Below are 13,154 nucleotides of genomic sequence, written 5' to 3'. Positions count from 1 at the left end.
CAGAGAGAAGTTTTCAGGGGGGTACAGAGAGAGAGAGAGAGAGGAGAAGAAAGAAGCGGGGTGGAAGGAGCGAGAGACAGAAGACCGCATCCGAACCAAACCGTTGTCAAGGACTTGATCTGACGCGCGCGGGGGCCCGGGGATGGCACAGTCTGCCTCCACACGTTCGACGCGGCGTTTCTAAGTCACAGTTTGGATTATAAACTTTGTGGACACTTGGTGAGGGGGTTTTTTTCTTTGCGCGGCGCGCTGTAAAAAACAAAAAACACTGACGTGTGCACTTTTTTGTTGTCGTTGTATAGTAGTTCGTGCTTCGCGGCGTTGGACGGACGGACGGAGAAAGGGTGCGCGTTTTTTTTTGTTGTTGTTGTCTTCCCCGCCGCGTTCCCTCACTTCTGCGGGTTGGATTCTTGAGAGAAATGAGTGAGAGGAGGCGATCTGCCGCAGCTCTGAGCTCGAGAGCGCACGCGTTTTCCGTGGAAGCCCTGATCGGCTCCAACAAGAAGAGGAAGCTCCGCGGCTGGGAGGAGAAGGAGCTGGAGCTGTCCATGGAGAGCCTCGCCACGGACGGGGAGGACGCGGCGGCGCACTGTCTGGATATGGACCCGGGTCAGTGGCATGTGCATGCACGGATCTCTCCTTTGTGTCGCTGCAGCGACGAGTCCCGGGTCAAAACATGGCTCCACACGTTCAGTGACCCAGCCCCAGAGACAAGGGCACGAATGTAGCTGAAAGCTCCACGGTCTCCGTGTACATGTGGAGTCTTTTCTTCTTCAGAGCAGGCGAGAGATTCCACTGTGTTGCACAAAGACCGATCTGATTCACTGTTGTAGTTTGTATCTTATAAAACCCGATGGGCTGCAAAGAAAGTCTAGATTTACATGTGAGGGAATAAGACGCACAATGTGCCAATTGGCATCAGGAACAAAACCAAACCATAGAAAAACAAAACATTTAAAACTATTTTTAGGACTCGTACACAACACATGGCGAAGTGATTAGATGTCAAGTGTTAGTGTCTCTTTGTCCTCTTGGCGGTCTGACTCCGGACTGGTGGATTTACACACTGGTGTTGTGATCTGAGTGACATCAGAGCGATTCATCACAACAGCGAGTCACACATAGTTGTGTTGCAGTTTGCGGCTGCAGGGCCCGCGGAGGGGCCTCGGCTATGTTGCACATTGTCATGAAATATATAATCCATCCATGCGTAAGAGAGAAAAAGAAAAGTACGACTTAAATAGTCCGCTGCCAAGGAATTACCATCGGCTCCATCATGTGCAAAATTGCGATTTGCTTTGTGCAGTTAAATGCGTCCACGCGCAGCAGAACCATCGAATATGTTCCAGCTATGGAGAAATATATATATATATATATATATATATATAATAAGTAAGATCCAAGACTCCATCATTCGTGACAAACGTGGAATCGGTTTAAAAGATTTCAGATATCAATAATAATGCAGCCACCATGGAAAATGAGAATACATTACACACTGTCATGTAGAAATGTTCACGTTTGAAAACAAAACCACTCCTTATTTTAGATCTAACTATGATATTAAATTTTAAAAAGGGGGAACACGGCGAGTGAGAATGAATAAATGAATAAATGACCAATTATGGGTTTCAACATAAAAAACAGATTCTTATAAATATTATTTAAATTTAGTTTATTTGTGTCAAACTGATTTTTCTTTTTTTGAAACTGGGAATTGTTGCCACCACTAATTTTATTAAATTTAGATTTTTTTGAATTTGTGTTTCTTTTGCTGATTAAATGTTTTGTATTGGACCATGTTGGGAATGAATTCATCACAAGTGTAATGAAATATTCTGTCTGCTCGATGTTTCAACTCAAACACTCTGATTTCTGTGTTTGAAGATGAACCGATCAAACAGAAATGAATGAAATGACTTTTAACCACGAAGCTTCGCTTTGAGCTCCGGGTTTAAAACTGACACTTTACAGAGCTTCACTTTCAGCCTGAGCCACAAATAAAAAATAATAATAATAATTTTGAAAATGTAAGATAATTCAGCCTTTAACCACATATACGTTTTAGGTACAGTTGTCATCTTGCAAAATAAATGATCAGATCTGGTAATAAAAGAATAATCTCCGTGCGGCTTGTGGATCCAAACGAGGCTCACTCTTAATAACTGAATATTTAATTTAGCTTGAAATATACAAATCACAGTATCTTATATGTATTTCACAGCTCATGAAATCTTTGTAGAAACGTAGAGACAGAGACAGACGTGAAGTTCTTTTCCCCCATGTCTGTTTGCTGCTCAGACGGTCAAAGGCAGACGCTGCAGTCTGACCTCCGGGGCGCTGCGCCTTTACGCACGGCTCCTCTCCGCTCTGTGGAATGACAAATAAAACACAAATACAGGAGAAAGAGGAGTAAATCACTAGAAGGGAGGATTTTCTTTTCTTTTCGTCGTATGAATTATCACGTTTGTAGTTTGGTTACGGCTGTTGATCCTCTGTTTGTGTGGCTGATTGCACTGTGGCGAACGACTCGTTTGTGGGTCATAGACAATTCGAGAAAAGAAAAATCGCAGAACGGCTTTTGAACCTTTTTATTTTTGGATGTATCTGGTCATCTTCTCCCTGCTTTTGTTCCTGGTATAATTTCAGGATTTGTGAACTGAATGAACGACCCAGTTCTCGGTCCTTGCCCCGCTCCCTCCCTCCCCCCTACATGCCCCCACTCATTAGCAGGCCTGTTTTCCTGGCAGGTTCATCGTCGTGGTCCCGCTCCGCGTCGGGCGGGCAGCGGTGACCGAAGAACACAGCGAGTCTCTGTGGTCAGATTATGCGGTTTTGGAGGAATCCTTAACGGAGTGATTTTATATTTTTTAAGGCTGGAGGCCGCGGCTGCTCGTATAACACGTTTATTAGCCCCAAAGACAAGAGAACGACTGAGATTTGCACGAGCTCTGACTTACCGGCGCAGCGTTTGACAGTTGGCGGAACAGTTCACTTGAAAAAAAAAAAGTCGTTTTGTTATAGACCTCAAAAAATACGACAACCACATCTCCATCACCTTTACCCCTAAAGACGACAATAAGCAAGTTCAACCTCATCTAGTATAACATAAAAATGTAATGCCAATTACCAAAGGCCTGACCCAAACTATGCGCTTTACAAGGTGACGAGTTAAACTTTTACGCGCAGATTACGCACAGAACTAATTCAAACATCTGGCTTTTTTCTCTCCCCTGCTAATTAAAATCTATCAAGATTACTGTATTATTATGTATTATTATTTCTCCTTTCAGTGTATTTTTTTTTAGTTGAGCCTGCAGCCTGATAAAAGATGTGTGTACGTTTTTTTTTTAATGCTCATTGGCGCCCGAGCCTCCATCAGTGGGGAAACAGGTGCTCACACTGTTGATTAGGTTACTCAGTGATTTCATGTTTGGCAGGTCGCTACTGTGCACTTCATAAATCTGCTGCGAATTCATATCAACTTCATAAGCATCATTTCACCACACACACTGATACAACTACAGCGTGACTGTATTATATGTGAAACCTCTTAAAAATTTCATATGCAAAAAATCAATCAAAGTTGAGATATTGTTTTATTGCTGCGCCACACACACCAATGGAAATATTGCAGGTCATATATGAATTCAATTCATCCAAGTTTCCCAAAAATGTTACCTGATATATTTTACATGTAACCTTTTGTATTAAAAAAAATATTTTGCACTGGTTTGGAAAGATGGAAACCAAACCAGGTTTGAAAGATCATTTGTTGGAGACGATGCATGTCATACATCACATAAAAACATCTATCTGCAGCTCCCAGTTTAAAACCTCTCGCACCTTATAGATAATTATTAATATGTAAATAAACAAAAAAATGGTTAGCTTAATACAACACTTCTTTTGATTCATAAAAGTTCTCCACCACACCACAGAAATATCCCTTTTTTGTGATTTAAAGCTTCTCTGTTACTTCATCAGAGACTCTTCTTCTTCCTCCTCCTGTAATGTTTTCATAAAATCTATACAAGCATAAGTGAACGTTTCAGCTCTTCTGCAGTTCAGCGGAAACTGCTGTGGTGGAAACTCGCATGTGAACTGATGTGAAGCAGCGACTCGAGTCAATTCAGACCAATTAGTGGCCGACTGTGGACGTTTGCCTCATTTTTAATGAGGCCTGGCGTGAGCTGATAGGGAGGGAGCCCCTCGGCCGCAAGATACAGGCCTCCAGTGTGTGTGTGTGTGTGTGTGGGGGGGGGGGGGGGGGCAATCCACAGCAGATACCAGGGCAGCGTTCTGCTGAGTGAGCACATTTTTGATCATCAGTAAATGTGCCTTTTCATTCATTCAGCTTTTAAATATACACACAAAAATATTGCTTTATTTTCCAACTCAAACAAAAATCTTGATATAAAAATTCCATGTTGGGTCAAATTGGACTAAATATTACAATGTATAACTCAAGTGCTTGGCAATAGGCCTGATGCTGGACTCCACTGACATGTACCCGAGAGTGTGTGTGTGTGTGTGTGTGTGTGTGTGTGTGTGTGTGTGTGTGTGTGTGTGTGTGTGTGTGTGTGTGTGTGGTGAGTGGCAGAGGACAGGTCCTTCAGCCTGATGACAGGACGGCCATGCAGGCAGAGTCAGAGTTTTTCCCTCCTCTGCGTCTTGCAGGCATTCCTGCCAAATTATCTCACTTCAATCGTGCAGCCTTTTTTTTTTTTTTTACCATGTGGAATGCGACCGTTTCCTCCGAACACCTGCGTCTCACACACCGACATGCAGCTCTTTAGATGCCTGCAGTAGATATGGAGGGGGAGGGAGGCGGAGGGGTTTCTCAATGTGGCTTTTCAGGCTGTTTGAAGAGACTATTCAAGCAGCTTTCAGCTTTTGTCGAAAGCCAGAAATATCACGTCTTTTTTCCTTCTAATGTCGTGTCAAGTCGTGTCACAGTGGAAAAGCAACAGTGTGAGGAGACTCATTTTTTGGCCTTTGAATTATAAACAATTCAGGCAAAAAATGCATTTTTTTTAATGGCTTTAATCAGTAACAAGTCTCCATGATACAAAACTGACCTGCTGATTTATGATTACAAAAAAAAAAAATATCCAACAACTCTTGACGCAAAACTTTGTTTCTGCAAAAACAGCTTGATGCTGAGAGAACCAGAGCCTCGTTGCCTCAGGACATCAGACAGTTTGGTTCGGACTGAAAATCTATAGAGGTGGAAAATTAAAAAAATCATAATTAGAGCAATACATTAAAAACATCACACTTTTTTTACAACTTATGGATACATAAACAAATGACTAAGAATATGATAAATCGGATCAATATCTTCTTTTTGCATGATTCAATCTCATTGGCCTCATACGAGAACACTAGCAGTGTGTGTGTGTGTGTGTGTGTGTGTGTGTGTGTGTGTGTGTGTGTGTATGGTCAGTGAGGAGGAAGCTGACTAGCTGGAGTGTGTATCTGCAAATGTGTGTGTGAACAGTGTGTGAGTGACATTTAAAGCTCTCCCCCAGAAGATGATGGAAAGTGTCTCTCCTCCTCCTCCTCCTCCTCCTCCTCCTCCTCCTCCTCCTCCCTCTGCTCGTCCTATATCTCCATCCCTCCATCTCTCTGGTTTCCAGCGGCGTTGGTCCCGGGCCAGGGGCTCCAGGCGGTTTTGTGCCTGGGACGCTGTCCAGTCTCTCTCAGCAGCTCGGCCATTTGCATAATCATATTTGGGTGCCCCTGTAAGTCGGCCAAGTTCAACCTCCTCCTGTCAGGGTCCTCGATAAATAACAAATTATTAGATTTTAATGTGTTTTTGCCGGTGCTGGTGCTGGTGGGGGTAGTTGGATATTCAACTATAAACGAGAGAGGTGAAACAAGAGCTCGTGTGTGGTTCATCTAATGAGAGCGACTGTGTCTGCAGCTCTGAGGTGTCGAGGATTGAAGATCTGACATCCGAGCTGGAAAATCTGTGATATTTAAACCAAAAGGTTTTTTTTTAAATTGTATTAATTTATTTTGAAATAAAATCAGTCATGTACTATTGAATATAAAGTGGCATTTAAAGGTTGAAGTCGATTTCTTTTTTCAAGTAGATTTTTTTGATGACGTTTTTTGGGTTCAGAATCTGGTGTAATTTGCAACTAACGATTATTTTGATATTATCAACTAATCTGTTGATTATTTTCTCCAATAATCGATTAGTTGTTTGATCCATGAAATGGTGCAAAAATGTCGGGACCAGAACATATTCACATTTAAGAAGCTGACATCAGAGAATTCTGCCTCTTCTCTTTTTTCATAAAAACTTCCTGAACCGATTAATAAATTGTAAAAAAAAAAAAATGGTTGGCGATTAATTGAGTAGTCGATTACTAACCGATTCATCGATGAACTGTTGCGGTGTTTTGTGTTGTTTGTCCCCCCTGACGGGGCCTGTTGGTCGGGCTCGTCCTCCCGGTGTCTGGGGGCTTCAGGCGGATGGAAAACTCTGCTGTGGGTCTGGAAATGTTTCACTCCTTTAAAAAAAAAAAAGAAAAGAAAAAAGAATAACTCTAACTATGTAACTGGGTCGATGATCCAATTTGGTCCAGTCTGTTAAAACTTGGTTCCGGAAGCATGAGCTCTCCAGAGGGGGAAACTTCATTCGCTGAAACGTTTCCCATCGGAATCCTTCTCTTGTGTGGCCCAATTTAAAACTTTAATATTCTCTTGCACTGCGTTTCAAAAAGTCTTTTTTACGCGTCGTTTATTCTGCTTCTGACCAGAGAACTCCGCGACGAGCTGAGCCAAGCGCGGCCCTCGTCGGTCCAGGCTGCAGGCGGCAGGTGATCTGGAGTCAGCGGAGAGAGAAGCCGCCGCGGTGCCAAGTTCCCTGCGCCAAAAGCCAAAAGGCGCATTTAATTCCACTGTTTTCAGAGACGCCTCCTCCTCATTCATCGTCTTCTTCCTCACCCCCCCCCCCCCCCCCCCTTCCCTTTTTTTTTTTTTAGACTCAGAGGCGAGTCCCGGCTCGGACGGAGAGGGTCTGGCCGAGAGGACGTCGTGCTCATTCGGCTCACCCGCCGACCTGGCCCCCGGCCCCTGCGACCCGTCGCCCAGCTCGGCCTCCTCCATGGAGGAGATCCAGGTGGAGCTGCAGTGCGCGGACCTGTGGAAGCGCTTCCACGACATCGGCACGGAGATGATCATCACCAAGGCGGGCAGGTATGGACACACACACACACACACGCACACACGCACACGCACGCACACACTGGAGGTGGCCCAGGTGGAAGGTTTACGTGCGGTGAACTTATGGCGCAGGCAACTCGTAAAAAGGCGATTTGCGCGAAAAACACATTTTCATCCTTTTGAGAGCAGAGTGCCAGCTGGCTTCGCTGTTGCATTATGAACGGTTTTCCTTTTTCTTTTTGAAATATTTCTCACGAGGCATGAGGCTCATGACACCTCGCGCTGAGGTAAATCGTGCAAACGAACAGATTTGTTAAATGTGCAGATTTAAAGTCTGCGGACGCAACGACCCACAAATGCGTCTTTTTTTTTAAAGGAAACACACACACACACACACACACACACACACACACACACGCTGAGCTGCGCTCTGTTTGCAGGGTGTTAATGTGTTGCACATGCAGGCCGCTCTGCTGCGTTCAGGCCCCTCGTGACGCTGCAGGTTATTCCTGCATGTCGGGGTATGAGGAGAGCTGATTCTAATTAATCTCCCTCCTCCCAACACACACACACACACACACACACACTCGGGCCAACAGTCAGCGCAGGAGTTTGACCTGCGGATCCTGCAGGAAGCCCCTCTCCCCCCTCAGTCTGCTCCATGCGCCCCGGGACCTGCGCGCGTTCCCCCCTCCTCTGTTCCCGTCGCCGCTGGACTGAGATCGGGCCAAATATGACTTCGGTTATAATTCTAATCCTCCTATAACAAGTTCTTTATTATCGTTCGGAGTCTGTAAAGAGATTTGTTTTTTAAATGAGCGAGTCCAAGTTTTCTGTCGAGGTGAAACAAACTCCTCACATTTACAGAAAAGCAGCTGTTTGCTTTGTAGCAACTTTATTTCATATTTTCCATGGAGAAGCGTAGAAATAACTTTTTTTTTAAATAATAATGAGGGAGATTACTGATCAATCTATGATTTGATTATTTATACATCAAAATAGTTCAATTCTACTTTCGTAATTTATGTGGGATATTTTTTTTTTTTTGCGTAATTGTGCAGCAGGTCAGGCAAAGGATTTTTTTCCAGACAAAACCCATTTGGCCTATATATCATATATATATATATATATATATATATATATATATATATATAATTTATTTATTTATTTTTTTAAATTATTTTTTTAATTGTAGCAGAACATATGCAGGTTATGTATTTGTAGTGTGTGCCATAATCGTGCCTGATCTTTCTTGTTTGTTCCAGTTCATTAAACCTGCGATTGAATTTTTTTTTTGCCCAACTTTTAAAAACCAGAGATCAGATTATTTTTATGTTCCTACGCTGCTTTACAATGAAACTAAAATCTGTTCTTCACATTGAAATAAGCTCTGACGTCGCCCCCCCACCCACCCCCCTCCCCCTCCCCCTCCTCCTCTAGTTAGTCTTGGCTATATTTTCATTTTAATAAATTGAACTTTAAATTGGTGATCAGCTCATAAATATATCGAGCTCGACAAAGCGACCGCGAATGTGTATTTCACGGGCCTGTTCATAATAAGCCCATAAAACCACGAGGAGGGGAGGGGGGCATGAGGGGGGAGGGGGGGCAGGAGAACAGCCCCTCTCTTCTCATTAGGGCAGGACCGGATTTACGAGTTCCAAATGAAAAGGGAAAAAAACTTCCACGTTTGAAGTGCAAAGGAGGAATTAAGTCGAAATGTCTCCCTCTCCACATACACACCGTTATTTAATATGTATTTAATAAAGGTGCCCCCCCCCTCCCCCCCTCCTTTTCTTCTTAGATTGTTGGTTTTGTACATGAGGTCTGTGTCAGTTTGTCGCCTGCAGCTTCAAACACCTTTGGAAGTGGATGATAAAAATACATTTCTGCGTATTCATATGAAGGCATTTTGAGGTTCACTGTTTAATTGTTATGATATAAAATAAGCAGATACAACACAACGGCAGACTAATCTCCCTGGACTTCAAAGGTCAGAGGTCAAAGCAGCATGACGACACACACACAAAAAAAAGGAAATTGTAGAAATTCCCAAAGGACAAAAATGGAAAATGTCCTACTTTTTGAATTGAGAATTAGTTATAATCATAATAGACGTTTATAAATTCGAGGAGACGCTGCACAAACACCTCTGTGTTCATCAGTCGGCAGAGATTTAAAGTGAGGTTGAAAGTTTTTCTGTCTCAACGCATCATCTGAAAAATGTTCATAAACGCTCCTCATAATCTCACAGCTTTGACTGAATAAACATCATTCGTCGTAGTCAGGCATTTGCAAGTGAACCCAGTATCTTGATGATTCATCAGTCTATTCTACGTAATAATCAACATTATTATTATGAAATATATATAAAAAAAGCCCAGAGAGGTATCCCCAGCTTAGTATTTCACATTGTCTGCTCATAATGTAGGTGTAACATTTGTAATATGCTTTATGATTTCTTTTAATAGGGGACCTGATATGAAAGTATTTTCAAGGAGGTGGAGCAGACGTCCACCTCGAAGTGAGAGCTGCATTAAATCAGAATCCTCGTGTAAATTGAATCTGTGCAGGATCTTTTTTTCTCAACGTCTCAGTTTGAGAAGTTGTTTTTTTCGTCAGTTGTTATCTCTCTATATTCTTAATGTCCCGCCGAAGGAGAGAGTCTGAACTGTACTCGTCGTTTTGTTTTTTCTCCCCTCGCCGTCAGGAGGATGTTTCCTGCCATGCGGGTCAAGATCGCAGGACTGGACCCTCACCAGCAGTACTACATCGCCATGGACATCGTGCCCGTGGACAACAAGAGATACAGGTACGTACGGTGACGTCCCCTCACACACAGATTACTGTACACGAAGGGAGGTGACGTCGGACACCGACGATCACTCACAACCTGCCATTGAGTCGAATCGCCTTCGCGTACTATCCCACGCTCGTGTCTGAATGATTTCTCCTCAAGCGTCGGACCAAAAAGTTGGTCGGATCGACTGGCGCTCCCCATCACTTGCATCCGTGGAAGTGAGAGAGTGATTAAAAAAAGTTGTGCATGTGCCTGGGGGAAAGCTTTGCGCGTGATGGATCTCTCTGGATATGCAATAAGACCGAGGGGCCCCGGGCCAAACGGGCCCGGTCCCTGAAGTCGGAGCCAGAGAGAGAGAGAGAGAGAGAGAGAGAGAGAAGATTGAAATGTATTCATCATCATCCCACTGGCCCGAGCACGCGGAGCCAGAGGCCGCCTGCAAATAGGATAACTCTCAACATTCAGGTCTAATGACGGAAACGAGGGGGGGGGGGGGGGGGGGGGGGGGGGGGGGGGGGGGGGGGGGGGGGATGGAGGTTGGGATGGAAAGGGAATTTACGACGCTTGACAACCGCTTCATACCTGCTGCAGCGGTCGGCGTCTGTCGGGGTTCGATACGGTTTGCTCTCGTGGCTCGCGTTCATCTTCACGGCAGAAATGCGGAGGTGCGCTGCGGATGCCGAGAAGCGCGTTGGGAGGTTTTTGGGTCCGGGCGGCTCTTCTACAGCCGCTGATGCAGATACAGGCTGTGGCCGCGTGTTATGAAGTGATAATACTTTGGCAAATAACCCAGAGTCTGCCTCGTCTCATTTACAATGGTCGGACCAAGTGAGGGCCTCAGAGAAGCTGATGCTGCTGCTCGGCTGTTTTTTGTATCAAGGCTGCCAGTAGTAGCTTTTTTTTTTTTTGGGGGGGGGGGGGGGGGGGTGGAATTGATGGTTTGTTTTTGTTTTTTTGAGACATTTAAACCAAATCGCCTCAGAAACAGAAGTCAGACAACCATGGGACAGTGAAGCAGACCAATGAACCTGATTTGGCAAAGGTGGGAACAGGTCATCTGAAAGGATATTCTATATATTTGAACATGAACACATGGAAAACCAATAAGGTGCGTATACAATCGGACTTATTTACCTGTAATTTCCTACGACAGGCTTTTAGCAGACGTTGCTCAAACCGGAGTAAACTGTGCATTTCGCACAGGGACTATTTTCACCTGTGGATTAATACACATTTAGTTTTCTGTTGAGTATTTAAAGGGGCAGTAAGCGATTTCTAAAGCTAATACATTTCCTCACGGTCCGCTTTAGCTGTTGGTTCTGTCTGCCCCCCCCCCCAAAAAATGTGGATTTTCGGCTCAGCCCTGGCTCTGTAAATTGTAAACCAAAAAAATGGTGCGGACCGCACCACACATCCTAAGAGATGTGCTAGCGGGTGGCGCTGCAACTCCTCAGTTTCGACCTAGTTGTTAGTGCGTCGGACTCCCGTACCCGATGTCGCGTGCAGTAACATCACAACAACGACAAAGAGAGAAACAAGCTTTCTCCAAATTCGCGTACTGCCCCTTTAATGCACCAGGACAGTGGGGTTAGGGAACCCCTTTTTTTCCTATTTCAACTTGGGTAACGTCCTTCGAGGGCCATCATTTTAAATTATTGAACGCATCCGCCAGACTCGCTCCTCCGATGAGACGTCTGGAACAGCTTCTCTTCGGCGGAGGCGTCCGATGTCAGATGGTAGTGACGACGACGCTACTCGCACGTGGTCTTTTTTCGGGTTTCAGAACAGAGTCTTTGCAAGAGAACCGAGAAAATCCTCAGGATGTTTGATTGGACGTCTTAGAGCAGATGCTTTGACATTTTAACGGCTTAAATAAAACATGTCTAGTTCCCGCATTGTTTACTTTTCACGTTACCAAAATGTATGTAGGAGCAAACTCACCGGCACATTCAGATGTTGTGGCACGTTGTTTCTTTTGTTGATTTTCAGTTGAGTTGCGTTCTCGGCCGTGTATGAAGATTTGTATGGACAGTGTCTCCTGGCAGCAGCTGGGCATATTTTAATGCAGAAAGACATAAAACATGTTTACAGGAAGTTACTTTGTTTTCTATGCGTCGCAATGCAGGAGTGAATATTTGATCAGAGACTTGAGAGTTGTGCAACGCATATATATATATATATATATATATATATATATATATATATATATGCCCTTATTTATTACATTTGACCAAAGAAAACCCACGGTTAGTCAGAAAGAAATTAAAAGCCACAAAGTCTGCATTGACAACAAGCCACTAATAAAAGTGACTAGTGATTATTTGGGGTTTCCTGCGTCCTGTCCTTATTAACGTCAAAGTGTTCCAGCAGACGTTCCGCCCCGCCGCCTCTCCTCTCTCCCACCAGCGAATCAAGACTTCACGGAGGGATTTCTTTTTTTTCTTCTTTAGAGGCCATAAGATCTTGTAAAATTAAATAGGATTTTCTTCCCGGCCGGGGGGGGGGGGGGGGATTTACCACAGGGCTTTGCGAACTGGAGCCGGGGAGCTGTCACTGGCGTGTCTCACACAGTCGTGGAGGAGTTTCTTTTTTTTCTCTTTTCTTTCTTTGCTGGTCTGGAAATACGGTCTTTCATTGGAACCGACTGTGCTTTACTTGGGCTCGCTGCCCCCTCTTTAGCGACGTCTCATTGGTGCCGCGCTCATTAAATCTCCATATATTACACAAGCGCTTTCATGTGGACGGTCGCTCGGCTCCTGCCTCCGAGCTCCGAGGCCGCCGGGCGCGGCGGAGGCCAAACTTCTTGCTCATTCTTTCAACTGTGTATCGGAGCAAACGGCAGCTCGGCTTTAACACGCACACACACACACACACACACACACACACACACACACACAAACACAAACACACACACACACACACACACACACACACACACACACACACACACACACAATTAGAGACATATTCAAAATGGATAAAACACACACAAGGTCGTGTTCCTCCCGATGAACTCAGGCTCTATACTTGAACCGGGCCTATGTACAAGTGCAGACTGGCATCAAATCAGGAGATTAGTCATTTTTCAAATCTCTCTTTGTGGTTGACGTTTGGTTCGGATACATGCGGGGACAATCGCTGACTGCAACCCAGTCGTTTCCTCCGACCCCCTCCT

The 13,154-nt window shown here is 44.5% G+C and overlaps 1 protein-coding gene across 1 annotated transcript in view; it reads left to right on the top strand.

The window, feature by feature from the left end:
• Positions 1-13,154, top strand: part of tbx15 (T-box transcription factor 15) — a 32,963-nt gene continuing 19,809 nt past the window's right edge. Inside the window, exons 1-3 of the mRNA XM_035604860.2 lie at positions 1-609; positions 6,999-7,212; positions 9,890-9,991. Coding sequence (XP_035460753.2) covers positions 420-609; positions 6,999-7,212; positions 9,890-9,991 — 506 coding nt within the window. The 5' untranslated portion in view covers positions 1-419. The remainder of the gene's footprint in view (positions 610-6,998; positions 7,213-9,889; positions 9,992-13,154) is intronic.

Source organism: Scophthalmus maximus, chromosome 14 (genome assembly GCF_022379125.1).
Source record: "Scophthalmus maximus strain ysfricsl-2021 chromosome 14, ASM2237912v1, whole genome shotgun sequence".
NCBI classification, from domain to species: Eukaryota; Metazoa; Chordata; class Actinopteri; order Pleuronectiformes; family Scophthalmidae; genus Scophthalmus; species Scophthalmus maximus.
This window is presented reverse-complemented; position numbering and strand designations above follow the sequence as displayed.